This window comes from Entelurus aequoreus, linkage group LG01 (assembly GCF_033978785.1).
Source record: "Entelurus aequoreus isolate RoL-2023_Sb linkage group LG01, RoL_Eaeq_v1.1, whole genome shotgun sequence".
NCBI lineage: Eukaryota > Metazoa > Chordata > Actinopteri > Syngnathiformes > Syngnathidae > Entelurus > Entelurus aequoreus.
In genome coordinates this window covers 70,338,737-70,366,674 of record NC_084731.1, presented here as the reverse complement: position 1 = coordinate 70,366,674, position 27,938 = coordinate 70,338,737, and the positions used below count along the sequence as shown (strand labels likewise).

The window sequence follows — 27,938 nt, the reverse complement described above, 5'->3', positions numbered from 1 at the left end:
CTGATTTTGGCCTTAAAAATAAACATTTTACCGAGTACTATAATTAAATTGACTAAATCATGATTGTCAATGAACTCTCCTAAAATATCAGAAACCACATTAAGCTTCATAAACAAACCAATCCTTAAACACATTTTTTCAACTTCCACCCAAAACAAAGACACAATATGACAATACCAAAACAAATGCAGGGTGGATTCAGGCTCCTGACAACAAAATTGGCAATCATCTGACTCTGTCATATTCCATAATTTTAACATTTTCCCTGTGGGTAAGAAGTTATAAATAATTTTAATTTGAAAATAACGATTTTGCACATCGATAGTGGTTTTATAGATTAGTTTGAATATGGCATCCCATGGCAACGGGCAGTCAAAAAAGTCCTCCCATTTTCCATTTGTGTTGTATGAGGCAGCCTTCAAAGATTTCTTTATTAAATAAAAATTATATATTTTTCTATTTATTTTAGTTCCTTTTTGCCAACTAGAATTTCTTATTAGAGGTTTACAAACTAATAATTTAGTAGTTCCATAATTAATTATTTGTTTCCATCTTTTCCCAATTACTCCAGTTAGTTGATAAAATGAAAAGCTTGAGCAAGCATCACCATACATAGCTCTAAATTCATCATACTTCATAATTTTACCATTCTCATTGATAATATCATTGACAAAAATGATTCCTCTTTCAAACATATTTTTCCAAAAGAAAGGCTTTTCATCTATTACAATATTAGAGTTCATCCATATTAACTGCTGCAAAATATCGTCTCTTTTTTCTGGCACATAAAATTGAAAACACCACTATGAGTGGATTGTTTCCTTTATGAACCCCGCCATGTTTCCCAGCAGACTCTCTGGGAGGGGATCACTTGTAAAAAAGGATACCATTTCTTTTGATACAGTACATGTTTTTTGTCCAACAGGACATTTGTGTACCACTCAATGTTTAAATACATCTTTGGAACAATTGATGCTTTTAAAGACAGACACATAGCTTCAAGGTTGAGAAGTTTCAGGCCCCCATATTCATACTCTTTGTACAAAACCTTTCTTTTAATCTTTTCTGGTTTGCCGTTCCAGACAAAATCGAAGACCCTCCGCTCATAAATCTTAAAAAAGTTTTGTGATGGAGCCGGTAATGACAAAAACAAATAAATAAATTGAGGAATAATTAACGAGTTGGCAATAGACAATTTACCATACAAGGTTAGGGATTTCCCTTTCCATAATTGCATAATTTTGTCCAGCTTCTTAGTCGATTATCATAATTTACTGAGCCTAGATCTTCCAGATTTTCTGGGACAACAACACCAAGTATGTTAACTGGTCCATCTGTCCACAAAACAGGCACTTTGCATTCCATTCGAAAGGACGTTCCCTTTAGATTTCCGATCCTTAACATTTTACATTTATCATAATTAAGCTTAAGGCCAGATTGCTGTGAAAATATGTCCAAAAGATTAAGAAGGTTCTGCAAACAATGAGGAAAAATCTTATCTTTGTGAATCAGCCTTTTCTGACATGAACTTCATCAAGAACAAACACAGAACACGCCTCACTGATGCACATCTGCAAGACTCACTCAGAGTTGCAGTGTCAAGTTACACACCAGAGTACAACACACTAGTTAACAGCATGCAATGCCAGGCTTCCCACTAACTGACAAAGAAACAGATAACAGATTTGGTGTCCAGTTCAAAGTGTGACATGATTTAAAAATTTGAGAGTTTACTTTTGTATTTTACATGAGTTATTATTTGTACAAACATGGTGCAAAGTAATTCATGATTTGTTAAAAAATCACACTAAAATTCTTGACGATCCAAAAGGGTCCCGCTCATAAAAGTGTTAAAAAATTCCATATATATATTTTTTTAAATCTCTAGATCCACTTCAGATCTATTTGTATATAAAGTTGTTTTTTTTAAATGTTTTATGCCCTTTTTGTTAAAGAATACTTTTTTATATTGCAAACACAAAATATGCAATATTTTCCTCAAAAAACATGTTCAAAGTTGAATAATTGGTGTGAAGTAATTGGAGCCTTAAATATGTAAATCATTCATAACAACATTGATTTTAAATAATTATTTTTGAGCAATTACTAAAATTCTTGGCGATCCAAAATGGTCCCACCTAAAAAGTGTTAAAAATAGGTCGTACTTTTTTTTTTTAAACTTTCAACACTTAAATTTTGATATCAACTTTAAATCTATCTGTCGATATGAAGTTTTTTTTTATTTTTTCAAATGTTTTATGCTCTTTTACAGTATGTTAATGAATACTTGTTATATGGCAAAAACGCAAAATATGCAACATTTTTCTCACATAATATTTCAAAGTGTAATATTTGATGTGAAGTAATTGGAGCCTTTAATATGTCAATAATTCATAACAACATTGATTTTAATTTATTATTATTTTTTGAGCAATAACAGTTTTAAAGAAAAAAACAGCCTGCATGGCAGACCTGTGTTATTAGTGTCAGTATTGCAACTTTCTCTCGTTACATTTCACCCGTTTGCTCTTTTATTCCACTTTTTTATGTTATTTTTGCAATATTATTTTTAGAATGTTAAAACAGCCTGCGGGCCAGACCGTGAACACCCCTGATTTAAATGACTCAGAGTGGTGCCTCGTCTGATGATATCAAAGATTTCAGAGGATGTTTTTTATTTCCAGGCGTGGCACGCGTGGGCCGTGATGAACTTTGAGGCAGTGCTCCACTACAAGCACCAGAACCAGGCCCGCGATGAGAAGAAGAAGCTGCGGCACGCCAGCGGGGCCAGCGCCAACAGCGAGGCCAGCAACAGCGACAGCGAGGTGGACGGCAGTGAGCACAGTCCTGGACAGAAAAAAGTCAATGAGGTTGGTCAAAATTAAGCCCATCTATTCATAAAGTCATCATTTTATTAAAATGGATGCAAAAGTTACCAAGATATTAAAGGGAAACTTCGGTTTTTTTCAACCTGGGCCCTGTTTTCATAATTTTTTCTGTATATATGAGTGCTGGATAAAACATTTTTTGAGGTCGCGCCAGTATTGAGCAGGGCAGGCAGCCTCCAGCCCAGCTAACGCTCGTACACAGGGCAACTGGCTCTCGTCAAAATTCGGCCTATAAACATGCATTTTTTTCACACTGACAGGCTCAGATAGTTACAATGAGTGTCCGACAACATACTAGAAAGGAGAAATTAACGTATGTCTCTACCTTTAGCTGGAGATCGCTGTGTGTTGTGAGCTGTGTCCAAATCTCACCACGCTACAAATCTCGTTCCGAAATCTCGCGATAACTCGCGACAAAACACCGGTGGAAAAACAGTTACCTGACTGAGGTGAAGAGAGATGACTGAAGTGATTTTCTGCCTCCACTATAAAACTAAAATAACAGTCTTCGGTAATCCAACAGAAAATCACTTCAGTCATCTCTCTTCACCTCAGTCAGGTAACTGTTTTTCCACCGGTGTTTTGTCGCGAGTTATCGCGAGATTTCGGAACGAGATTTGTAGCGTGGTGAGATTTGGACACAGCTCACAACACACAGCGATCTCCAGCTAAAGGTAGAGACATACGTTAATTTCTCCTTTCTAGTATGTTGTCGGACACTCATTGTAACTATCTGAGCCTGTCAGTGTGAAAAAAATGCATGTTTATAGGCCGAATTTTGACGAGAGCCAGTTGCCCTGTGTACGAGCGTTAGCTGGGCTGGAGGCTGCCTGCCCTGCTCAATACTGGCGCGACCTCAAAAAATGTTTTATCCAGCACTCATATATACAGAAAAAATTATGAAAACAGGGCCCAGGTTGAAAAAAACCGAAGTTTCCCTTTAACTAATCAACACTTATGATATTATTATGTCTGCCAAAGTTAGCAAGATAATAACCAATCAGCACTTATATTATTATTATGTAAGCCAATGTTACCAAGATAATAACCAATCAGCACTTATATTATTATTATGTCTGCCAATGTTACCAAGATAATAACCAATCAGCACCTATATTATTATTATGTCTGCCAATGTTACCAAGATAATAACCAATCAGCACTTATATTATTAATAATGTCTGCCGAAGTTACCAAGATAATAACCAATCAGCACTTATATTATTATTATTATGTCTGCCAAAGTTATCAAGATAATAACCAATCAGCACTTATATTATTATTAATGTCTGCCAAAGTTACCAAGATAATAACCAATCATCACTTATATTATTATTATTATGTCTGCCAAAGTTAGCAAGATAATAACCAATCAACACTTATATTATTATTGTGTCTGCCAAAGTTACCAAGATAATAACCAATCAGCACTTATATTATCATTATGTCTGCCAAAGTTACCAAGATAATAACCAATCAGCACTTATATTATTATTATTATGTCTTCCAAAGTTAGCAAGATAATAACCAATCAACACTTATATTATTATTATGTCTGCCAAAGTTACCAAGATAATAACCAATCAGCACTTATATTATTATTATTATGTATGCTAAAGTTACCGAGATAATAACCAATCAGCACTTATATTATTATTATGTCTGCCAAAGTTACCAAGATAATAAACAATCAGCACTTAGCTCTTTTAACGCCACCATTTCCATGGACGTGCTATTTCATTTTAATCCTGTTCTACTTAACAATATTTTTTGTCTACGAATCGCCAAAGTCACACACACACACGCACACACAAACACACACACACTAATCTGTGTCATTTTGCAAGTCTATGTTATTACATCATGCATATGAATGAGTGAGTGTGGATCGATACTAAAATATCGATACCGCTGATGCCAGATCTTTATGCTCTAATATCCATCGTCAAATTAAAATATCGATACTTTTGATACTTTAGATCAGGGGTGTCCACACTTTTTCACCAAGGGCCTCTTCCTGAAAAGTCAATGTACGCGGGGACCATATATATATTTTATATAAATTTAAAAAAATGCTAAAACAGATATTGTTGTATTATTGGTGACTAAGTATATTATTATCAATCATTAGTTACAACATTTCAGCTTTTTCTCATTACATACCCATTTTTTCACTCCTTTTTCTTACATTTTTTTAATGTTCTTTTTTTCCATATAAGAACAGAATAAAGTTATGAATAATATAATTGTGTAACTGCATAACTTTGTATGTCCAAAATTCTGCCTGTACTAAAATATTAATTTTCAATTATACATTTACTGTAACAGTGCTTATTAGGTTTGTTGTTATTTTTCAAATTAATTAATTAGTTAGTATTATTTTTTAAATTAATTAACGAACTAAACTTTGTCTACATTTTAAGTATATTTTATTTTTATTTTGGGAGCTTCTAATATTTTTCTAATTAATTCCTGTTTGTAATTTTTTTTAAATTAACAAATAAACTTTGTTTATACTTTAAGTATATTTAATTTTTATTTTGAGAGCTAAAACATTTTTTTAATTAATTCATAAGTGAGTGAAGTGAAGTGAAGTGAATTATATTTATACAGCGCTTTTTCTCTAGTGACTCAAAGCGCTTTACATCGTGAAACCCAATATCTAAGTTACATTTAAACCAGTGTGGGTGGCACTGGGAGCAGGTGGGTAAAGTGTCTTGCCCAAGGACACAACGGAAGTGACCAGGATGGCGGAAGCGGGGATCGAACCTGGAACCCTCAAGTTGCTGGCACGGCCACTCTACCAACCGAGCTATACAGAGTATATTTTTTATTTTTATTATTAACAAACTAAACATTGTTTATATTTTTTGTATATTTCATTTTTATTTTGAGAGCTTCTAATATGTTTCTACTTAATTCTTGTTGGTATGTTTTTTAAATTAATTAACAAATTAAACTTTGTTTATATTTTAAGTATATTTATTGTTATTTTGAAAGCTGAATATTTTTTAAATCAATTCATAAGTGAGTATTATTTCATTTTTTTAAATTAACGGACTAAACTTTGTCTATATTTTTAGTATATTTTATTTTTATTTTGAGAGCTTCTAATATTTTTCTACTTAATTCTTGTTGCGATTTTTTTTTAAATTAATTAACAAACTAAACTTTGTTTATATTTTAAGTTTATTTTATTTTTATTTTGAGAGCTAAACATTTTTGTAATTAATTCACAAGTGAGTAATATTGTATTTATTAAAAATAATTGACAAACAAAACTTTGTCTATATTTTAAGTATATTTTATTTTTATTTTGAGAGCTAATATTTTTTCAATGAATTCATAAGTAAGCATTTTATTTTTTCGATTGAATTAACAAACTAAACTTTTTTTTTTACATTTTAAGTATATTTTATTTTTATTTTGAGATCTTCTAATATTTTAGATTAGGGGTGTCTAAAATGTTTCTACCAAGGGCCGCATACTGAAAAGTCAAGAGTGGGGCGACCATTTTGATATTTTTACAAAAAATGCTAAAAACAGATATTATATATATTTAAAGTCCAAACTTTCTGCTATAGGTGACTAAGTACTTTATATTATTATTACTATTATTTTAAAGATTCATCTTTTTCTCATTACATTCTGATGTTTAGCTTTTTTCTTCTTATATTTTTACTGTTGTATTTTTAGATAGATAAGTTATTATTTTTAACAAAAAAACATAACTTTTTAAATTTTAGCAGACACATTTGGTATATTTGCAGTTTCGGATCGGTATCGCCGATAACCAGCCTGAATTTTATTTTGTATCGGTTTGAAGATAATTCAGTGGTATCACATCACAAATATGAATAAATGAATGAAACTTTATTGTTACATGTATTGATCATATACAACACACAAAACTCGAGACTTGATGGGGGGGACGGTTTATTAAGTATGAATAGTTTAAGTTATATTGTAAAACTTACAAACGTTGCTTGAAATGATGAATGAAGAGTCCACACGAGTGGAATCGCTATGGACGGTTTCACTTCCGGTTGAAGGCTCGAAACAGGAAGTACATTTTCAACCCGCAGCCCATGCAGTGAGTGAACTCGTCCAAAAGATGGCGCCACAGCATGAACAAAAACACACCTTTTTAGCGTCTCTGTCGCTGTTAAAAACTATTTGTTGAATACAAAACAGTACGGTCGTTAGCGAAGAAAAATCCATTAATTGGCCTTAGCGTTTTATAAGCCGTAGAGTTCAAAGCGTAGGAAAAAAGTAGCAGCTTAAAGTCTGAAAAATACGGTATATATTTTTTTACAAAACAAAACAATTTATTTTACTGTAAAAAAAACTGGTAGCTTAGTCCTTGGAATTTTACCGTAAATTTGACGGTGTTTTTATATATATCATATTACTGCTAATGGAGTGGAAAAACTGTACCACTGTTTTTTCACAATAAAATTCATGCAACATAGCTCCCAGTTTTTTATCTGTAAAATCTTCGGTGGTTGTTTTTTATCATGTATTTTTGTACATGGAAAACTGTAGCAAAGTTGTTTTCATGGTCAAAACTAGTCACCAGAACTTTATCGTAAAGTCTGTTGTCATTTTTAGTTTACAAGTTGATGCTTTGATATCAGAAGTCAAGCAGATATTTAAGTATTTATTTTGGAATATATGATAGAATAATTTCTTTCATTATATATATACATATATATACATATATAATAGTAAAGTTTAAAAGATATGCAATCGCATGCAGTTAATGTATTTTTTTAATGTCAAAATGGAAATAAGGGATAAATAAAGTACTTTATTAACGCATAATATTTTGAGGCTTTGGCGGTCGTCATAAAATGATGTGGGGGGCCAGATCTGACCCCCGGGGCCTTGAGTTTGACACACCTAGATGTAAACGTCCACCACTTCATAAAGAATAACTTTGTTAAAAAAAAGAAAAGAAAAGAGGCAGGCTTCGCTGCACGTCTTAAAATGAATTTGTGTGAATGTTTATGCGAGTGTAAGTTCAAGTTGTCATGTGTTCTCCTCTTGGCCTGACTGGCTTCATGAAGACATTGTTGTCCACACAGGACCTGTCCAAGACCTTGCTCCTCTACACAGTTCCTGCAGTCCAGGGCTTCTTCCGCTCCATCTCCCTGTCCCGGGGCAACAACCTGCAGGACACGCTCAGGTGAGTGGTCTAGGAGGACCTCCAGTAGCCACCGCTTGTTTATCTTTGTGCCTTGAAGGGTCCTGACTCTGTGGTTCGACTACGGCCACTGGCCTGAGGTGAACGAGGGCCTGGTGGAGGGCATCAAGACCATCCAGATAGACACCTGGCTGCAAGTAAAGATTCTTGGACTTTTTTTACTCATTGTTTTTGTGCAATTTGTAATATCATTTGGCATGTAGGAACTAACGCTAAATACATGTCAATTTTTTATCAAACTTAACATATTTGATAAACCATCTGTCATTTTTAGAACTCTTTCCAAAAACTTACTTAAAAGCCTTTTTGGGAATCACAGTGGACATTTATCAAATGGAGACAATAAAGGCATTTTTTAATTATAAATTGGAGAAATTCACTTCATACTGGGTCAATTATGTCACACCCCATAGGCCTGATTTTATTTTCTCCAATTAGTGATTGGACTGTGTAAAAAAGATCCATCCCTATTGGGGTTGTACAGTATAGTAATGAATCATTTTCGGTACTATACCGCCTCTAAAAAGTACCGGTTACTTTTTTTTCTTTTTAACGGGCATGACGGCGCGTCGTCACGTCGTGACATTGCTGGTTTTACGAGCAGAGGAGCATGTTCGGCAGCGCGCGCACACAGAGTACTTACAAGCAGACACAGAGTGTAGACAGAAAAGGGAGAACGGATGCATTTTGGTGTAAAAAGTAAAGATAAAGGTGAAGTTATAACACTGAAACCCTCAGGAAGAGGTGCTTTAAGACATGACTAGCTAACTAGCAGAAAACATCCATCCGCAGTCAGCAGTGTTTTAGGTACTTCTAAATCACTAATCCTCATCTCCATGGCGACAAATAAAGTACGTTTCTTACAAGTAACATTTTATAAATAAATGATAAATGGGTTATACATGTATAGCGCTTTTCTACCTTCAAGGTACTCAAAGCGCTTTGACAGTATTACCCATTACCCATTCACACACACATTCACACACTGATGGCGGGAGCTGCCATGCAAGGCGCTAACCAGCAGCCATCAGAGGCAAAGGGTGAAGTGTCTTGCCCAAGGACACAACGGACGTGACTAGGAAGGTAGAAGGTGGGAATTGAACCCCAGTAACCAGCAACACTCCGATTGCTAGCACAGCCACTCTACCAACTTCGCCACGCCGCCCCATTGTCCCATTATCACTGGAGGACGAGGAATAGCTAAACATGCTTCACTACACACCGTAGGAGGATACTCGACCTTGCAGCTCATTTTTCTTCAAGTGCCTCCTTATTGTGCATCTTGAAACAGCCACACCACAATTTTTCAGAGAGTCCTGTATTTCAGTTTCCTTTATTTGTGGATTTTTCTTTGCATCTCCAACAATTTTCCTGGCAGTTGTGGCTGAAATCTTTGCTGGTCTACCTGAATCCCTAATTTTCCACTTCTTATTCAGCGTTTGAACACTGCTGATTGGCATTCTCAATTCCTTGGATAGCTTTGTATACCCTTTTCCTGTTTTATGCAGTTCAATTACCTTTTCTCGCAGATCCTTTGACAATTATTTTGCCTTCCCCATGACTCAGAATTCAGAAACATCTGTGTAGCACTGGATGAAAGATGCAATGGTCTGTCAGAAGCCCAGAAACTCACTGACCTTTTATACACACACATTAATTACAAACAAACAGATCACAGTTGAGGATTGGAACCTTGATTAGCCATTCAAACCTGTTTGTGTCAACTTTTGTGCATGTTATCAGATCAAAGTCACTGGGGTATGTAAACTTTTGATCAGGGTCATTTGCGTACTTTCTTTTGTCATTTTGATTTAAAAAGAGTGAACACAGTTGTTTGCCAATAAATAGCTTCACACAACCATTAAGCATGAGTGGAAGAAAGGTTTTTGTGTTATCATTCATAATCTCTGAGGAATGGCCAAGAAATCATAAATTCTCCCACGGTATGTAAATTTATGAGCACGACTGTATAAACAAAAATATATGATTTTGACAGTTAGGGCAGACAATAGATGTATGCAAATATGATGTAATGGATAGAAATGTCTGATGCTGGATGTCAATAAAAACTAAATTACATACAAAATAAAATTATTTTTTAGACAAACAAACCAGATGGAGCCTTTTTACACATACAACACCCAACCCTGTTTAAGAAAGGTGTTCAGGAATGAAGAATATAACTATACTCCTGATTAGGGAAACCAGTTCTTTAATTGCACATTTTAAAAGAACACTGCCATTCCTTTGTCTAAATATTATAGTTTGTATGTTATTACCTGTTATAGTTTTAATGTTAATGTCTTATTATTCATAACCAGTACCTCCACCTTTTCAAAACCTCCCCAAACTGATCCTATTCCTCTGTGCTGGGAAGGCCAGGTGTATTTGCAATGCATTGGTCTCACAACATGTACCAGGAGATGGTGTTAAAAGTCATGTTTGATGGTCTCACAACATGTACCAGGTGATGTTAAAAGTCCTGTTTGATGGTCTCACAACATGTACCAGGAGATGGTGTTAAAAGTCATGTTTGATGGTCTCACAACATGTACCAGGTGATGTTAAAAGTCCTGTTTGATGGTCTCACAACATGTACCAGGAGATGGTGTTAAAAGTCATGTTTGATGGTCTCACAACATGTACCAGGTGATGTTAAAAGTCCTGTTTGATGGTCTCACAACATGTACCAGGAGATGGTGTTAAAAGTCATGTTTGATGGTCTCACAACATGTACCAGGTGATGTTAAAAGTCCTGTTTGATGGTCTCACAACATGTACCAGGAGATGGTGTTAAAAGTCATGTTTGATGTTCTCACAACATGTACCAGGTGATGTTAAAAGTCATGTTTGATGGTCTCACAACATGTACCAGGAGATGGTGTTAAAAGTCATGTTTGATGGTCTCACAACATGTACCAGGAGATGTTAAAAGTCCTGTTTGATGGTCTCACAACATGTACCAGGAGATGGTGTTAAAAGTCATGTTTGATGGTCTCACAACATGTACCAGGTGATGTTAAAAGTCCTGTTTGATGGTCTCACAACATGTACCAGGAGATGGTGTTAAAAGTCATGTTTGATGGTCTCACAACATGTACCAGGTGATGTTAAAAGTCATGTTTGATGGTCTCACAACATGTACCAGGAGATGGTGTTAAAAGTCATGTTTGATGGTCTCACAACATGTACCAGGAGATGTTAAAAGTCCTGTTTGATGGTCTCACAACATGTACCAGGAGATGGTGTTAAAAGTCATGATTGATGGTCTCACGGCTGCTATCCAGGCTAGTCGACATCTCATTATTAACTCACTAACCTGACTTCTTTTGCCTTTGCTTCTGCGCTTGAAATGAGACAAATCTCACCAAATATTGTTTTTTCTTAAAGCTACCAAGACCATAATTGTGGCAGTTTTTACACTTTTAAAGAAAAGAAGACAACTTTAGGACAGAGTCTTGCATTCAGCCGTGTAAACAAGCTCTTCAGAGTCCAGCAAGACCCATAATGCATTGCGTTTCCACATCACACTTTGAGGCCCTAATATAGTTTATAACTAATATTAATAGTGAATTAGATTTATATAGCCCTTTTCTCGACACTCAAAGCACTTGACAGAGACCTGAGAGGCCACATTCAGACATTGATGGTGGTAAGCTACATTTGAAGCCACAGCTGCCCTGCGGTAGACTGCTAATATGCCCCGCCCACCACCACCACCATTCATTGTGGATGGCAGAGGCTGCAATCGAACCGAGAGCCCTCAAGTTGCTGGAACGGTTGCTCTATCATCTGAGCCACGGCGTCCCATTATAGGTTTTATGTTCTTATTATTAAACCTGTTATTATTCATAACCCGTGCCCCACCCTGTCAAAATCTTCACGAGTATTTACTTGTGTACGATATCATGTGCGATACAAGCAGCCCTGCAGTGTTCACTTGTGTGATATAATGTGCGATACAAGCAGTCTTGCAGCATGTTTACTTGTGTGCGATATAATGTGCGATACAAGCAGTCTTGCAGTGTTTACTTGTGTGTGATATCTTGTGCGATACAAGCAGAGTGTTTACTTGTGTGTGATGTGTGCAATACAAGCAGTCATACAGTGTTTACTTGTGTGTGATATCATGTGTGATACAAGCAGTCTTGCAATGTTTACTTGTGTGTGATATCTTGTGCGATACAAACAGTTCTGCAGAGTTTACTTGTGTGTGATATCATGTGTGTAACAAGCTGTCTTGCAATGTTTACTTGTGTGTGATATCTTGTGCAATACAAGCAGTTCTGCAGAGTGTTTACTTGTGTGTGATATGTGCAATACAAGCAGTCCTACAGTGTTTACTTGTGTGCGATATCATGTGCGATACAATCAGGTTTGCAGTGTTTACTTGTGTGATATAATGTGCGATACAAGCAGTTTTGCAGTGTTTGCTTGTGTGTGATATATTGTGCGATATAAGCAGTTCTGCAGAGTGTTTACTTGTGTGTGATATCATGTGCAATACATGCAGTTCTGCAGAGTGTTTACTTGTGTGTGATATCATGTGCGATACAAGCAGTCCTACAGTGTTTACTTGTGTGTGATATCATGTGTGAAACAAGCAGTCCTGCAGTGTTTACTTGTGTGTGATATCATGTGCGATACATGCAGTCCTTTAGCGTGTTTACTTGTGTGTGATACCAGCAGTCCTGCAGCGTTTTTACTTGTGTGTGATATCATGTGCGGTACATGCAGCCCTGCAGTGTTTACTTGTGTGTGATATCATGTGCGATACATGCACCCTGCAGTGTTTACTTGTGTGTGATATCATGTGCGACACAAGCAGTCCTACAGTGTTTACTTGTGTGATATAATGTGTGATACAAGCTGTCCTGCAGTGTTTACTTGTGTGTGATATCATGTGCGATACATGCAGTCCTGCAGCGTGTTTACTTGTGTGTGATATCATGTGTGATACCAGCAGTCCTGCAGCGTGTTTACTTGTGTGTGATATCATGTGATACAAGCAGTGTTCACTTGTGTGTGATATCATGTGCGATACAAGCAAAGTTGCACTGTTTACTTATGTGTGATATAATATGCGATACAAGCAGTCTTGCAGCGTTTACTTGTGTGTGATGTCATATGCGATACAACCAGTCCTGCAGCGTGTTTACTTGTGTGCAGTAATATGTGTGATACAAATAGTCTTGCGGCGTGTTTACGTGTTTGATGTCATGTGCAATACAAGTAGTCCTGCAGTGTGTTTACTTGTGTGTAATGATTTGTGGTTTACGAGCAGTCCAGCAGCGTGTTTACTTGTGTGCGATATCATGTGTGCAACCTACTAATAAAAGTCTCAATCAATCAATCAATCAATCAATCAATGTGCGATACAAGCAGTCCTGCTGTATCGCACATGCTGTTCAAAGCTGGACGGACATTTAACATTTAAGTGTCCTCCAATAGACACACATTTTATCCTATTTCACTAAAGTAATTTACAAAAGGTAAACATGCTAGGCTATAGGCTACTAGGAGCTAGCAGCTACACAACGGATTTAGCACACAATAGCACACAAGCTAGATATAGGTAATAATCATTGAACAATAAAAGGTGACATTTGTCAGTATATACAAGTATCAAATAATTATAGTTGCATATTACTTACTCGTACAAAAAGTCTCCAAGGCAGTGTTAGAAAGTATCCAGTAACAAAAGTGTCCGCATCATTAAATTTACTGCATCATGAGCTTAACTTTGTGGATTATTGTGACCACTAGGTGTCACCAAAAATAGCTATTACCACTCCTAATCGACCTTGTGCTATTTTAGGTGATCCCGCAACTCATCGCTCGAATCGACACTCCTCGTGCTCTGGTGGGTCGCCTCATCCACCAGCTGCTCACAGACATCGGCCGCTACCATCCCCAAGTAAGTCTGCTTCTACAACCAAAACCTGATGTTGGGACTGGTGATTGCATCTGGGCCCGCCCCCTCGCCAGGCGCTGATCTACCCGCTGACCGTGGCCTCCAAGTCCACCACCACGGCTCGCCACAACGCCGCCAACAAGATCCTGAAGAACATGTGCGAACACTGCAACACGCTGGTCCAGCAGGCAATCATGGTACAGTCTTGCAGGTCTATAGTCCTATGAGGTGACGTAAACCAAGGGTGTCCAAGCTACAGGCCGCGGGTCAGTGTAATACAGAATTTTCCCCCTGGGGTGCTAACAGTTGTATTTTAAATAGCTGACAGTCTAATTTGCAGCCATCTTGTGGGCAGTGTCAGTAATTCCACATCAATGACCATGAATTTTACCTCAAAGTTAGCATTGACAGCATTAACTTATATGACTCAATCCAAACAACCTTTCCCACTTATGGTGCAAATAAACCAACACAAAAAGTCAACACATAACACAACCTGCTGACTCAACTTTGTGGATTTTATAAAAAAAAATGTCCAAACAACACACATAATTCAAAATGACACCCTTTAAATCCACTACAATGTATAATGGGAAAAATGCAAAACACTATCCCCACACTTATCCATGTTTGGTGCACTTTTGCTGCTTGATATTTGTGATTGATTACAACACTTTAAGGATGTTGTTATGTAAGTAAACAAGGTAGGAGTCCAACTTTCACATACTCTTAATATTCAATTATATTAATTATATATCCATTATATTATGACACATATATACATATATATGTACGTTAGGTCAAGAAAAACACAGAGGCTATTTCATCCCTACAAGCCTGTTTACAGGCTTGTAGGGATGAAATAACCTCTGTGTTTTTCTTGACCTAACGTATATTCCGCTCTACCCTGGTGTTGAGCACTGTATAACGAATAAACCACAGAAACCTTGACTATACATACTGTATATATATATATATATACACACAACTACGTACACATACATATGTATAAGCTATATATGTCTGTTTATATGTATATACATAATATGTATATAAAAACATACATATATACATACGTATGTCTGTATATATATATATACCCGTACATACTGTATATATACATATATACTTTGTATAAATTTTTTAGCCCCATGCGGCCCCCCAAGTCAAAAAGTTTGGGCACCCCAGACGTAAACTGCCAGGAGTGTTAGTCTTTCCTCTCATTATTTCACTGGGAAGGCCAAGTGTTCTCAAACAAGACGGAAGAGTCTTTTCAAACTCCGCCTCCTCCTTAGCACGGCCGTTAGCTATGACTCCAGTGGTTGTCACACGTAGTCTCAGTGCCGTACTAAATGTTCTGTACTGTCATAGACCACACAAAAGTCTTCTGTCCCGAGTTTGCAAGTGTTTCAAGGTCCTCTCGCCCGTCTTGGGTCCCAGGTGAGCGAGGAGCTAATCCGGGTGGCCATCCTGTGGCACGAGATGTGGCACGAGGGCCTGGAGGAGGCGTCACGACTCTACTTCGGGGAGCGCAACGTCAAAGGCATGTTCGCCGTCCTGGAGCCTCTGCACGCCATGATGGAGAGGGGCCCACAGACCCTGAAGGAGACCTCCTTCAATCAGGTGCGTCTCTGGCAGGTTGGGGTCAAAGGCATCCTCAGGAAAGTCCAACTGGACAAATTCAGGATTTTGCAGAATTGAACTTTTTCAAATGTATTTTACATGAACTAAATGTTGATGGATGTTGAAGGCGTACGGCAGAGACCTGATGGAGGCTCAGGACTGGTGCAGGAAGTACATGCGCTCTGGAAACGTGAAAGACCTGACCCAGGCCTGGGACCTGTACTACCACGTCTTCAGACGCATCTCCAAACAGTTGCCCCAGGTAAGCCCAAATGAAAACCTCAGGCTCGGAATTAAGTCCAACTTAAAATGTGAGCAGATTTGGTCACATTTTCAGTAGACCCATAATAAATTCATAAAAGAACCAAACTTCATGAATGTTTTTTGTGACCAACAAGTATGTGCTCCAATCACAAAAAAATAGGAGTTGTACAAATGATTGGAAACTCAAGACAGCCATGAAATTATGTTCTTTACAAGTGTATGTACACTTTTGACCACGACTGTATCTTTAGTTTTAAACCCTGCACCTTTTTTAAAGAGAATACATTTTCCCAAATGTCCTTCCAGCTCACATCCCTAGAGCTGCAGTACGTGTCGCCCAAGCTGCTGATGTGTCGCGACCTGGAGCTGGCCGTGCCCGGGACCTACGACCCCAACCAGCCCATCATCCGCATCCAGTCCATCGCGCCCTCGCTGCAGGTCATCACCTCCAAGCAGCGCCCGCGCAAACTCACCATCATGGGTAACTCCTTGCTAGCAGTGTGTGTCAAAGATCCTCTATAAGACAGGAGCACTTTGTGTTTGCAAGAACCAACTTCCACTTACTTGACTTGGGTCCCTCTCCAACCGTCTGAGAGAATATAAATAAATAGCATTTAAATCATTTTAAAAAAAGATCCTTAATATGACAGGAGTGCTCACACTTTGACCCAGAGGTTGCCAGTTGTATAAAGAATCAACTCCTTTGTTGTTGTTTTTGAAACTGTGACAATGGCCATAGAAGCAGTCATGTTACGTATTGGAAAGTAGTTTGTCCTGGCTGCTCAGTACAACATGGCTGCCTTGATAATAACAAAAGAAGTCTCGCATCTTTTTGTAGTTTTTATGGCAAATAACTTGCCTCCCGAGCATCAAATGAGGGTTAAGCTTTTAATTGGTTTTATGTTTTATAATTATCTGTGGTTAACTTATTTTTACACTTGAGAACGTTAAAATGCTACTTTATCTAAGAAATGCTTTTAAGATTGCTAACATTAAATTGATTAATTGTCTTGATACAATATTGATATCGGATATCATTATGATATCATCAATAAAAAGTATCAAATTATATGTGCTAGCTCGTAAAATGTGTGATATCATGTGCGATACAAGCAGTCCTGCAGCGTGTTTACTTGTGTGTGTGATATCATGTGCGACACAAGCAGTCCTGCAGCGTGTTTACTTGTGTGTGTGTGATAATATGTGCGATATAAGCAGTCCTGCAGAGTGTTTACTTGTGTGTGATATAATGTGCGATACAAGCAGTCCTGCAGAGTGTTTACTTGTGTGTGATATCATGTGCGATATAAGTAGTCCTGCAGAGTCTTTACTTGTATGATATCATGTACGATGCAAGCAGTCCTGCAGCGTGTTTACTTGTGTGTGTGATATCATGTGCGATACAAGCAGTCCTGCAGGGTGTTTACTTGTGTGTGATATCATGTGCGATACGAGCAGTCCTGCAGAGAGTTTACTTGTGTGTGATATCATGTGTGATACAAGCTGTTTACTTGTGTGTGATATCAGGTGCGATACAAGCAGTCCTGCAGAGTGTTTACTTGTGTGTGATATCATGTGCGATACGAGCAGTCCTGCAGAGTGTTTACTTGTGTGTTATATCATGTGCAATACAAGCAGTCCTGCAGCGTGTTTACTTGTGTGTGTGATATCATGTGCGATACAAGCAGTCCTGCAGAGTGTTTACTTGTGTGTGATATCATGTGCAATACGAGCAGTCCTGCAGAGTGTTTACTTGTGTGTGATGTCATGTGCGATACAAGCAGTCCTGCAGCGTGTTTACTTGTGTGTGTGATATCATGTGCGATACAATCAGTCCTGCAGAGTGTTTACTTGTGTGTGATATCATGTGTGATACGAGCAGTCATGCAGAGTGTTTACTTGTGTGTGATGTCATGTGCGATACAAGCAGTCCTGCAGCGTGTTTACTTGTGTGTGTGATATCATGTGCGATAGAAGCAGTCCTGCAGAGTGTTTACTTGTGTGTGATATCATGTGCGATACGAGCAGTCCTGCAGAGTGTTTACTTGTGTGTGATATCATATGCGATACAAGCAGTCCTGCAGAGTGTTTACTTTTGTGTGATATCATGTGCGATACGAGCAGTCATGCAGAGTGTTTACTTGTGTGTGATGTCATGTGCGATACAAGCAGTCCTGCAGAGTGTTTACTTGTGCAAAGCTGGACAGCCAGTTAACATCTAAATGTCCTCCTATAAACACACAATTTATTATAGTCTTTTACAAAATGTAAACATGCTAGGCTATAGGCTACTAGGAGCTAGCAGCTACGCAACAGCTAAGCACACAATAGCATACAAGCTAGACATAGGTAATAATCATTGAACAATAAAAGGTGACATGTGTCAATATAAATAAATAATTACAGTTACATTTTACTTACACATACAAAGTCTACAAGGCAATATTAGAAAGTATCCAGTAACAAACGTGTCTGCATCATTCAACTTACTGCGTCATGACCATAACTTCATGAATTATTGTGACCACTAGGTGTCCCCCAAAAAAACAGTTAGGACTCCACTTCAACTTAAAGTCAGCATAAGTCCATTTCAGACGCTGTACAAGGTGAAAGGCAATTCATCACACATGCTCTGAAGCAACACGTCACCTGTCACCTGCTCGTTTACTGCCAGAGTTTTTTTTTCTTTAAAACTGTCATTACTCAAAAAATAATAATGAATCAAAATCAATGTTGTAATGAATTAATGACTTATTCAAGTCTCCAATTACTTTACACCAAATATTACATTTTAAAATATTTGTGCTATATTAAAAACATAGTTTTCTTTCACAAAAAGGGCATAAAACCAAAAAATAATAAAAACCTATAATGATGGATAGATCTGAAGTTGATTGAGATATTTAGATGTTGAAAGTAAAAAAAAAAAATTAATGGCTTATTTTTAACACTTTTATGAGTGGGACCCTTTTGGATCCCCAGGAATTTTAGTGGGACTTAAAAAAAAAACTAATTGCTAAAAAAAAATTATAACGCATCAAAATCAACGTTGTTATGAATTGTTGACATTTTTTAAGGCTCCAATTATTTCACATCAAATATTACATCTAAAAAAATTGGAGGATAATGTGGCATATTTTGTCTTTTCTTGATCAAAAAAAGAGCATAAAGCGATAAAAAAAATGTTTTAAAAAAACTTATAATCGACAAATAAATCTGAAGTTGCTCTAGAGATGTAAGTGTTCAAAGTTAATAAAAACATTAAAAAATACTTATTTTTTTTAACACTTTCATGAGTGGGACCTTTTTGGACCCCCAAGAATTTTAGTGGGACTTCTAAAAAAAAACTGTCGTTGCTGAAAAAATAATAATGAATCAAAATCTATATTGTTTATATTGTTAAAATGTTGCATATTTTGTGTTTTACCATAAAAACTTGGTTTTATTTAACAAAGAGGGTCCACAACATTAAAAAAATAATAATTAGAATTGACAAAAATGTGCATGTTGAAAGTATAAACAATTTATATATTGTATGATTTATTTGTAAGACTTATGATTGGAGCTTTTTGGATCCCTGAGAATTTTAGTGGGATTTGTTTTCTTTAAATCTGTCATTACTCAAAAAATAATAATGAATCAAAATCAATGTTGTAATGAATTAATGACCTTTTCAATTCTCCAATTACTTTACATCAAATATTACATTTTAAAATATTTTTGCTATATAATAAACATAGTTTTCTTTGACAAAAAGGGCATAAAACCAAAAAATAATAAAAACCTATAATGATGGATGGATCTGAAGTTGATCAAGATATTTAGATGTTGAAAGTAAAAAAAAATGAATGGCTTTTTTTTAACACTTTTATGAGTGGGACCCTTTTGGATCCCCAGGAATTTTAGTGGGACTTAAAAAAACTGTAATTGCTAAAAAAAATAATAACGCATCAAAATCAACGTTGTTATGAATTGTTGACATTTTTTAAGGCTCCAATTACTTCACATCAAATATTACACATAAAATAATTTGAGGAAAATTTGGCATATTTTGTGTTTTCTTGATCAAAAAAAGAGCATAGAGCGATACAAAATTAAAAAAACAACAACTTATAATCAACAAATAAATCTGAAGTTGCCCTAGAGATGTAAGTGTTCAAAGTTAATAAAAACATAAAAAAATACTTTTTTTTAACACTTTTATGAGTGGGACCTTTTTGGACCCCCAAGAATTTTAGTAAGACTTTGTGTTTAACCATAAAAAAAATGGGTTTTATTTAACAAAAAGGGTACACAACAATAATTAGAATTGACAAAAATGTGCATGTTGAAAATAAAAACAATTTATATACTGTTCGATTTACAAACCCTGTTTCCATATGAGTTGGGAAATTGTGTTAGATGTAAATATAAACGGAATACAATGATTTGCAAATCCTTTTCAACCCATATTCAATTGAATGCACTACAAAGACAAGATATTTGATGTTCAAACTCATAAACTTTTTTTTTTTTTTGCAAAAAATAATTAACTTAGAATTTCATGGCTGCAACACGTGCCAAAGTAGTTGGGAAAGGGCATGTTCACCACTGTGTTACATCACCTTTTCTTTTAACAACACTCAATAAACGATTGGGAACTGAGGAAACTAATTGTTGAAGCTTTGAAAGTGGAATTATTTCCCATTCTTGTTTTATGTAGAGCTTCAGTTGTTCAACAGTCCGGGGTCTCCGCTGTCGTATTTTACGCTTCATAAAGCGCCACACATTTTCGATGGGAGACAGGTCTGGACTGCAGGCGGGCCAGGAAAGTACCCGCACTCTTTTTTTACGAAGCCATGCTGTTGTAACACGTGCTGAATGTGGCTTGGCATTGTCTTGCTGAAATAAGCAGGGGCGTCCATGAAAAAGACGGCACTTAGATGGCAGCATATGTTGTTCCAAAACCTGTATGTACCTTTCAGCATTAATGGTGCCTTCACAGATGTTTAATTTACCCATGTCTTGGGCACTAATGCACCCCCATACCATCACAGATGCTGGCTTTTGAACTTTGCGTCGATAACAGTCTAGATGGTTCGCTTCCCCTTTGGTCCGGATGACACAATGTCGAATATTTCCAAAAACAATTTGAAATGTGGACTCGTCAGACCACAGAACACTTTTCCACTTTGCATGAGTCCATCTCGGGCCCAGAGAAGCCGGTGGAGTTTCTGGATGTTGTTGATAAATGGCTTTCGCTTTGCATAGTAGAGCTTTAACTTGCACTTACAGATGTAGCGACCAACTGTATTTAGTGACAGTGGTTTTCTGAAGTGTTCCTGAGCCCATGTGGTGATAACCTTAAGTCGGTTTTTGATACAGTGCCGTCTGAGGGATCGAAGGTCACGGTCATTCAATGTTGGTTTCCGGCCATGCCGCTTACGTGGAGTGATTTCTCCAGATTCTGTGAACCTTTTGATGATATTATGGACAGTAGATGTTGAAATCCCTAAATTTTTTGCAATTGCACTTTGAGAAACGTTGTTCTTAAACTGTTTGACTATTTGCTCACGCAGTTGTGGACAAAGGGGTGTACCTTGCCCCATCCTTTCTTGTGAAAGACAGAGAATTTTTGGGGAAGCTGTTTTTATACCCAATCATGGCACCCACCTGTTCCCAATTAGCCTGCACACCTGTGGGGTGTTCCAAATAAGTGTTTGATGAGCATTCCTCAACTTTATCAGTATTTATTGCCACCTTTCCCAACTTATTTGTCACTTGTTGCTTGCATCAAATTCTAAAGTTAATGATTATTTGCAAAAAAAAATATGTTTATCAGTTTGAACATCAAATATGTTGTCTTTGTAGCATATTCAACTGAATATGGGTTGAAAATGATTTGCAAATCATTGTATTCTGTTTATATTTACATCTAACACAATTTCCCAACTCATATGGAAACGGGGTTTGTATTCGTAAGACTTATGAGTGGAGCTTTTTGGATCCCTGAGAATTTTAGTGGGATTTTTTTTCTTTAAATCTGTCATTACTCAAAAAATAATAATGAATCAAAATCAATGTTGTAATGAATGAATGACCTTTTCAATTCTCCAATTACTTCACATCAAATATTACATTTTAAAATATTTTTGCTATATAAAAAACATAGTTTTCTTTGACAAAAAGGGCATAAAACAACAAAATAATAAAAACCTATAATGATGGATAGATCTGAAGTTGATCTAGAGATTCAAGTGTTGAAAGTCAAAAAACAAAATTAATAGCTTATTTTTAACACTTTTATGAGTGGGACCCTTTTGGATCCACAGGAATTTTAGTGGGACTTAAAAAAAAACTGTAATTGCTAGAAAAAATTATAACGCACCAAAATCAATGTTGTTATGAATTATTTAAATTTTTTAAGGCTCCAATTACTTCACATGAAAAATTACACCTAAAAAAATTTGAGGAAAATTTAGCATATTTTGTGTTTTCTTGATCAAAAAAAGAGCATAAAGCGATAAAAAAAAATGTTTAAAAAAATGTTGTAATCGACAAATAAATCTGAAGTTGATCTAGAGATTGAAGTGTTCAATGTTAATTAAAAAAAACAAAAAAAAACTTTTTTGCAACACTTTTATGAGTGGGACCTTTTTGGACCCCCAGGAATTTTAGTGGGACTTAAAAAAAATAAAACTGTCATTGCTCAAAAAATAATAATGAATGAATGTTATGAATTATTGACATATTTAAGGCTCCAATTACTTCACATCAAATATTGCACCTAAAAAAATTTGAGGAAAATTTGGCATATTTTGTGTTTTCTTGATCAAAAAAAGAGCATAAAGCAATAAAAAATGTTTAAAAAACTTATAATCGACAAATAAATCTGAAGTTGATCTAGAGATTTAAGTGTTCAAAGTTAATAAAAAATAAAATACTTTTTAACACTTTTATGAGTGGGACCTTTTTGAACCCCCAGGAATTTTAGTGGGAATTTTTAAAAAAAACTGTCATTGCTCAAAAAATATTAATGAATCAAATTCTATTTTGTTATGAATTATTGACATATTTAAGGCTCCAATTACTTCACATCAAATATTACACTTTGAAATATATTTTGTGGAAAAGTTTTGCATATTTTCTGTTTTACCATTAGAAAAAACCGGGGTTTTATTTAACAGATAGGTACACAACATGTTTTAAAAAAAAATTAAGAATCGACAAAAATTTGCATGTTGAAAGTAAAAACAATTTAAATATTGTATGATTTATTTGTAAGACTTATTAGTGGAACTTTTTGGATCCCTGAGAATTTTAGTGGGATTATTTTTCTTTAAAACTGTCATTACTCAAAAAATAATAATGAATCAAAATTAATGTTGTTATGAATTATTGACTTATTTAAGGCTCCAATTAATTCACATCAAATATCCCAATTTGATATATATTTTTGGGGAAAATATTTTGTGTTTGCCATAAAAAAATTTGTATTAAACAAACAAACAAAAACATGAAAAAATAAAAACTTGTAATCCATCGCTAGTTCTGAAGTTGATTTAGAGATTCAAGTGTTGAAAGTAAATATAAATGTACGACTTATTTTCAACACTTTGATGAGTGGGACCTTTTTGGATCCCCGAGAATTTTAGTGGGACTTAAAAACAAAACTGCCATTGCTAAAAAAATAATAATGAATCAAAATCAATGTTTGTCACATATTGAATTACTTCACATCAAATATTCTAAAAATATTTGGGAAAATGTTGCATATTTTGTGTTTTTGCCATAAAAAACAAGGTTTTCTTTAACAAAAAGAGCTTAAAACAAAACTTATAATGGACAAATAGATCTGAAGTTGACATAGATATACTTGTTGAAAGTAAAAACAACTTAAATATTGTAGGATTTATTTTTAACACTTCTATGAGTGGGACCCTTTTGGATCCCCGAGAATTTTAGTGGGACTTAAGAAAAAAAACTGTCATTGCTAAAAAATAATAATGAATCAAAATCAATGTTATGAATTATTGACATATTTAATTATTTCACATCAAATATTTCAATATACCTCTAAAAATATTTGGGAAAATGTTGCATATGTTGTGTTTTTTCCATAAAAAAACAAGGTTTTCTTTAACAAAAAGAGCTTAAAACAAAACTTATAATGAACAAATAGATCTGGGGCCGTACTTATCAAGCTTCTTAGAATTACTCCTAAGAAGTCTGCTAAGAGTTGACTTAAGAGTAAATAAATTCTTCTCTGAAAGCTGCACTTAAAAGTTAGTTATCAAGCGTCTTACTCACACTTTCAGCGAAGTGTAGGACTGAATCTTAAGTGTCACACTCAGAGCTGAATTACGACATTACTATGTGCCGTAAACGGAATTTCTGTGTCCATAGAAATTACCAATCACGGAAGGGAATCCAGTGTCTAAGAATAAAGAAATATCTTGGAAATATTTAAGTGGACAATGGGAGTGTATATTTTGACAATAAACTACAAAATAATACAAAACAAACTAGTCCCCGCCGGCACTCACGCTACCGCTCCCTCTCTTCTATCGCCCACACACTCACTGACGTCACTCACCTCACGGCCACACACATACGCTACTGTCATAACATTTTATTTCCAATTCATTAATTAGGCAACTAATTTGAAACTGGTGTGGGTGGCTCTATATATACTAGCCCACTGCAGCCACATGCAGAAATCAACATGGAATCGAAAAGTATTAAATCTGTGACAAAAATAATACCTGCTCTGTCTAAACGATACCGTTTGATCAGCTGCTCGTCATCAAACAAATCCAGGACATCGTTCCGCTCCCTGAACGTTCGCGCACGTCTCTCTCGCCTCAGTGCCATCCCCTGCTGGCAACTCCTAACCACTTAAGACACCTCTGAAGGTCTCTTAAATATTGTGGAGAGTAGGAGTGATTCTTAGACTTAAGAACGTTGATAAAAAGCTTTTATTCTTAAGTTTGAGAGTAGGACTAAATTTCGCAAATTCTCAGGACTTAAGTGTAAAATGGCACTCTAAGAAGCTTGATAAGTACGGCCCCTGGTCACTGCCCTTGTGTCACACTTCAGACACATACTGGTTTACATGTCACTTAAAGACCGAGGTCATGGCTTCCACTGTGAATGAGCTATTGTACCAGTTTGGAAAATGAAAACTTTGAAATGTTTCAGTGTGTGGCCCGCACATGTTTCAGTGTGTGGCCCCCACATGTTTTCATGTTTCAGTGTGTGGCCCCCACATGTTTTCATGTTTCAGTGTGTGGCCGCTACATGTTTTCATGTTTCAGTGTGTGGCCCCCACGTGTTTTCATGTTTCAGTATCTGGCCCCCACATGTGTTCATGTTTCAGTGTGTGGCCGCCACATGTTTTCATGTTTCAGTGTGTGGCCCCCACATGTGTTCATGTTTCAGTGTGTGGCCCCCATATGTTTTCATGTTTTCATGTTTCAGTGTGTGGCCCCCACATGTGTTCATGTTTCAGTGCATGGCCCCCACATGTTTTCATGTTTCAGTGTGTGGCCCCCACACGTTTTCATGTTTGTGTGTGGCCCCCACATGTTTTCATGTTTCAGCGTGTGTCCCCCACATGTTTTCATGTTTGTGTGTGGCCCCCACATATTTTCATGTTTCAGTGTGTGGCCGCCACATGTTTTAATGTTTCAGTGAGTGGCCCCCACATGTTTCAGTGTGTGGCCCCCACATGTTTTCATGTTGCAGTGTGTGACCCCCACATGTTTCAGTGTGTGGCCGCCACATGTTTTCATGTTTCAGTGTGTGGCCCCCACATGTTTCAGTGTGTGGCCGCCACATATTTTCATGTTTCAGTGTGTGGCCCCCACATGTTTTCCTGTTTCAGTATCTGGCCCCCACATGTGTTCATGTTTCAGTGTGTGGCCGCCACATGTTTTCATGTTTCAGTGTGTGGCCCCCACATGTGTTCATGTTTCAGTGTGTGGCTCCCACATGTGCTCATGTTTCAGTGCGTGGCCCCCACGTGTTCATGTTTCAGTGCGTGGCCCCCACGTGTTCATGTTTCAGTGTGTGACCCCCACATGTTTTCATGTTTCAGTGTGTGTCCCCCACATGTTTTCATGTTTGTGTGTGGCCCCCACATATTTTCATGTTTCAGTGTGTGGCCGCCACATTTTGTAATGTTTCAGTGAGTGGCCCCCACATGTTTCAGTGTGTGGCCCCCACATGTTTTCATGTTTCAGTGCGTGGCCCCCACATGTTTTCATGTTTCAGTGAGTGGCCCCCACATGTTTTCATGTTGCAGTGTGTGGCCCCCACATGTTTCAGTGTGTGGCCGCCACATGTTTTCATGTTTCAGTGTGTGGCCCCCACATGTGTTCATGTTTCAGTGTGTGACCGCCACATGTTTTCATGTTTCAGTGTGTGGCCCCCACATGTGTTCATGTTTCAGTGTGTGGCCACCACATGTTTTCATGTTTCAGTGTGTGGCCCCCACATGTGTTCATGTTTCAGTGTGTGGCTCCCACATGTGTTCATGTTTCAGTGCATGGCCCCCACGTGTTCATGTTTCAGTGTGTGTCCCCAACATGTTTTCATGTTTCAGTGCGTGTCCCCCACATGTTTTCATGTTTGTGTGTGGCCCCCACAAGTTTTCATGTTTCAGTGTGTGGCCCCCACATATTTTCATGTTTCAGTGTGTGGCTGCCACATGTTTTAATGTTTCAGTGCATGGCCCCCACATGTGTTCATGTTTTAGTGTGTGGCCCCCACATGTTTTCATGTTGCAGTGTGTGGCCCCCACATGTTTGTGTGTGGCCCCCACATGTTTTCATGTTTCAGTGTGTGGCCCCCACATATTTTCATGCTTCAGTGTGTGGCCCCCACATGTTTTCATGTTTCAGTGTGTGGCCCCCACATGTTTTCATGTTTCAGTGTGTGCCCCCCACTTGTTTTCATGTTTCAGTGCGTGGCTCCCACATGTTTTCATGTTTCAGTGTGTAGCCCCCACATGTTGTTTGTCTGCAGGCAGCAACGGCCATGAGTTCATGTTCCTGCTGAAGGGCCATGAAGATCTGCGTCAGGACGAGAGAGTCATGCAGCTCTTTGGTCTGGTCAACACCCTGCTGGCCAACGACCCCGCCTCCCTGCGCAAGAACCTCAGGTAGCCTCAGGTCCTCCGCTCTGTGGCTCCACGCCTCACCTGTGTCTTCTGCTCCCGCCCCTCAGCATCCAGCGCTACGCCGTCATCCCGCTGTCCACCAACTCAGGCCTGATCGGCTGGGTGCCTCACTGCGACACGCTGCACGCCCTCATCAGAGACTACCGGGAGAAGAAGAAGATCCTGCTCAACATCGAGCATCGCATCATGCTGAGGGTACGTGGACTAACACCTGCCTCACGCCTGTGTATTACCTGCCTCACACCTGTGTATTGTCTGCCTAACACCTGCCTAACCCTGGGTTGTTTAGGTATTTGCTAACATGCCTGAGGGTCATTTAAAAAGTCCTCCCAACTACTTTGGAATTATAGTACCATTTCTGTCGGGAAGTCTTGAATATGCAGCGCCATCTGTTGGACTGAGTTAGTTCTTGCACCCTTTTGTCCTCAAAGCAACTTTCACTTTATGTGAACAAACAGTAAAAGTCACAATGAATCAGTTTTTTTTTTTTTAAAAAGAGAGATTTAGTTTATTTCAGTTTTTTCTTTTTTTTAATAAATGATAAATGGGTTATACTTGTATAGCGCTTTTCTACCTTCAAGGTACTCAAAGCGCTTTGACAGTATTTCCACATTTACCCATTCACACACACATTCACACACTGATGGCGGGAGCTGCCATGCAAGGCGCTAACCAGCAGCCATCAGGAGCAAGGGTGAAGTGTCTTGCCCAAGGACACAACGGACATGGGAAAATGTAATATTTGATTGACAAATATTCACAAAATATTAAGTATTTTCTCACATTTGAAATTAATATACGAATTATATTTAAATTTAAAAAGGGGTAATGGATCATTGGAAAGCATGGATTTTTTATTAAAATAATTTATTTTTTTTAAAT

At 37.1% G+C, this 27,938-nt stretch overlaps 1 protein-coding gene across 2 annotated transcripts in view; it reads left to right on the top strand.

The window, feature by feature from the left end:
• mtor (mechanistic target of rapamycin kinase) overlaps positions 1–27,938 on the top strand; it is a 361,262-nt gene that overhangs the window by 272,946 nt on the left and 60,378 nt on the right. For both annotated transcript variants that reach the window (XM_062057517.1, XM_062057510.1), the window contains exons 39-48: positions 2,685–2,870; positions 7,976–8,076; positions 8,135–8,231; positions 13,913–14,011; positions 14,083–14,205; positions 15,449–15,631; positions 15,759–15,893; positions 16,202–16,376; positions 26,903–27,038; positions 27,104–27,251. In XM_062057517.1, the coding sequence (XP_061913501.1) occupies positions 2,685–2,870; positions 7,976–8,076; positions 8,135–8,231; positions 13,913–14,011; positions 14,083–14,205; positions 15,449–15,631; positions 15,759–15,893; positions 16,202–16,376; positions 26,903–27,038; positions 27,104–27,251 (1,383 nt within the window). The remainder of the gene's footprint in view (positions 1–2,684; positions 2,871–7,975; positions 8,077–8,134; positions 8,232–13,912; positions 14,012–14,082; positions 14,206–15,448; positions 15,632–15,758; positions 15,894–16,201; positions 16,377–26,902; positions 27,039–27,103; positions 27,252–27,938) is intronic.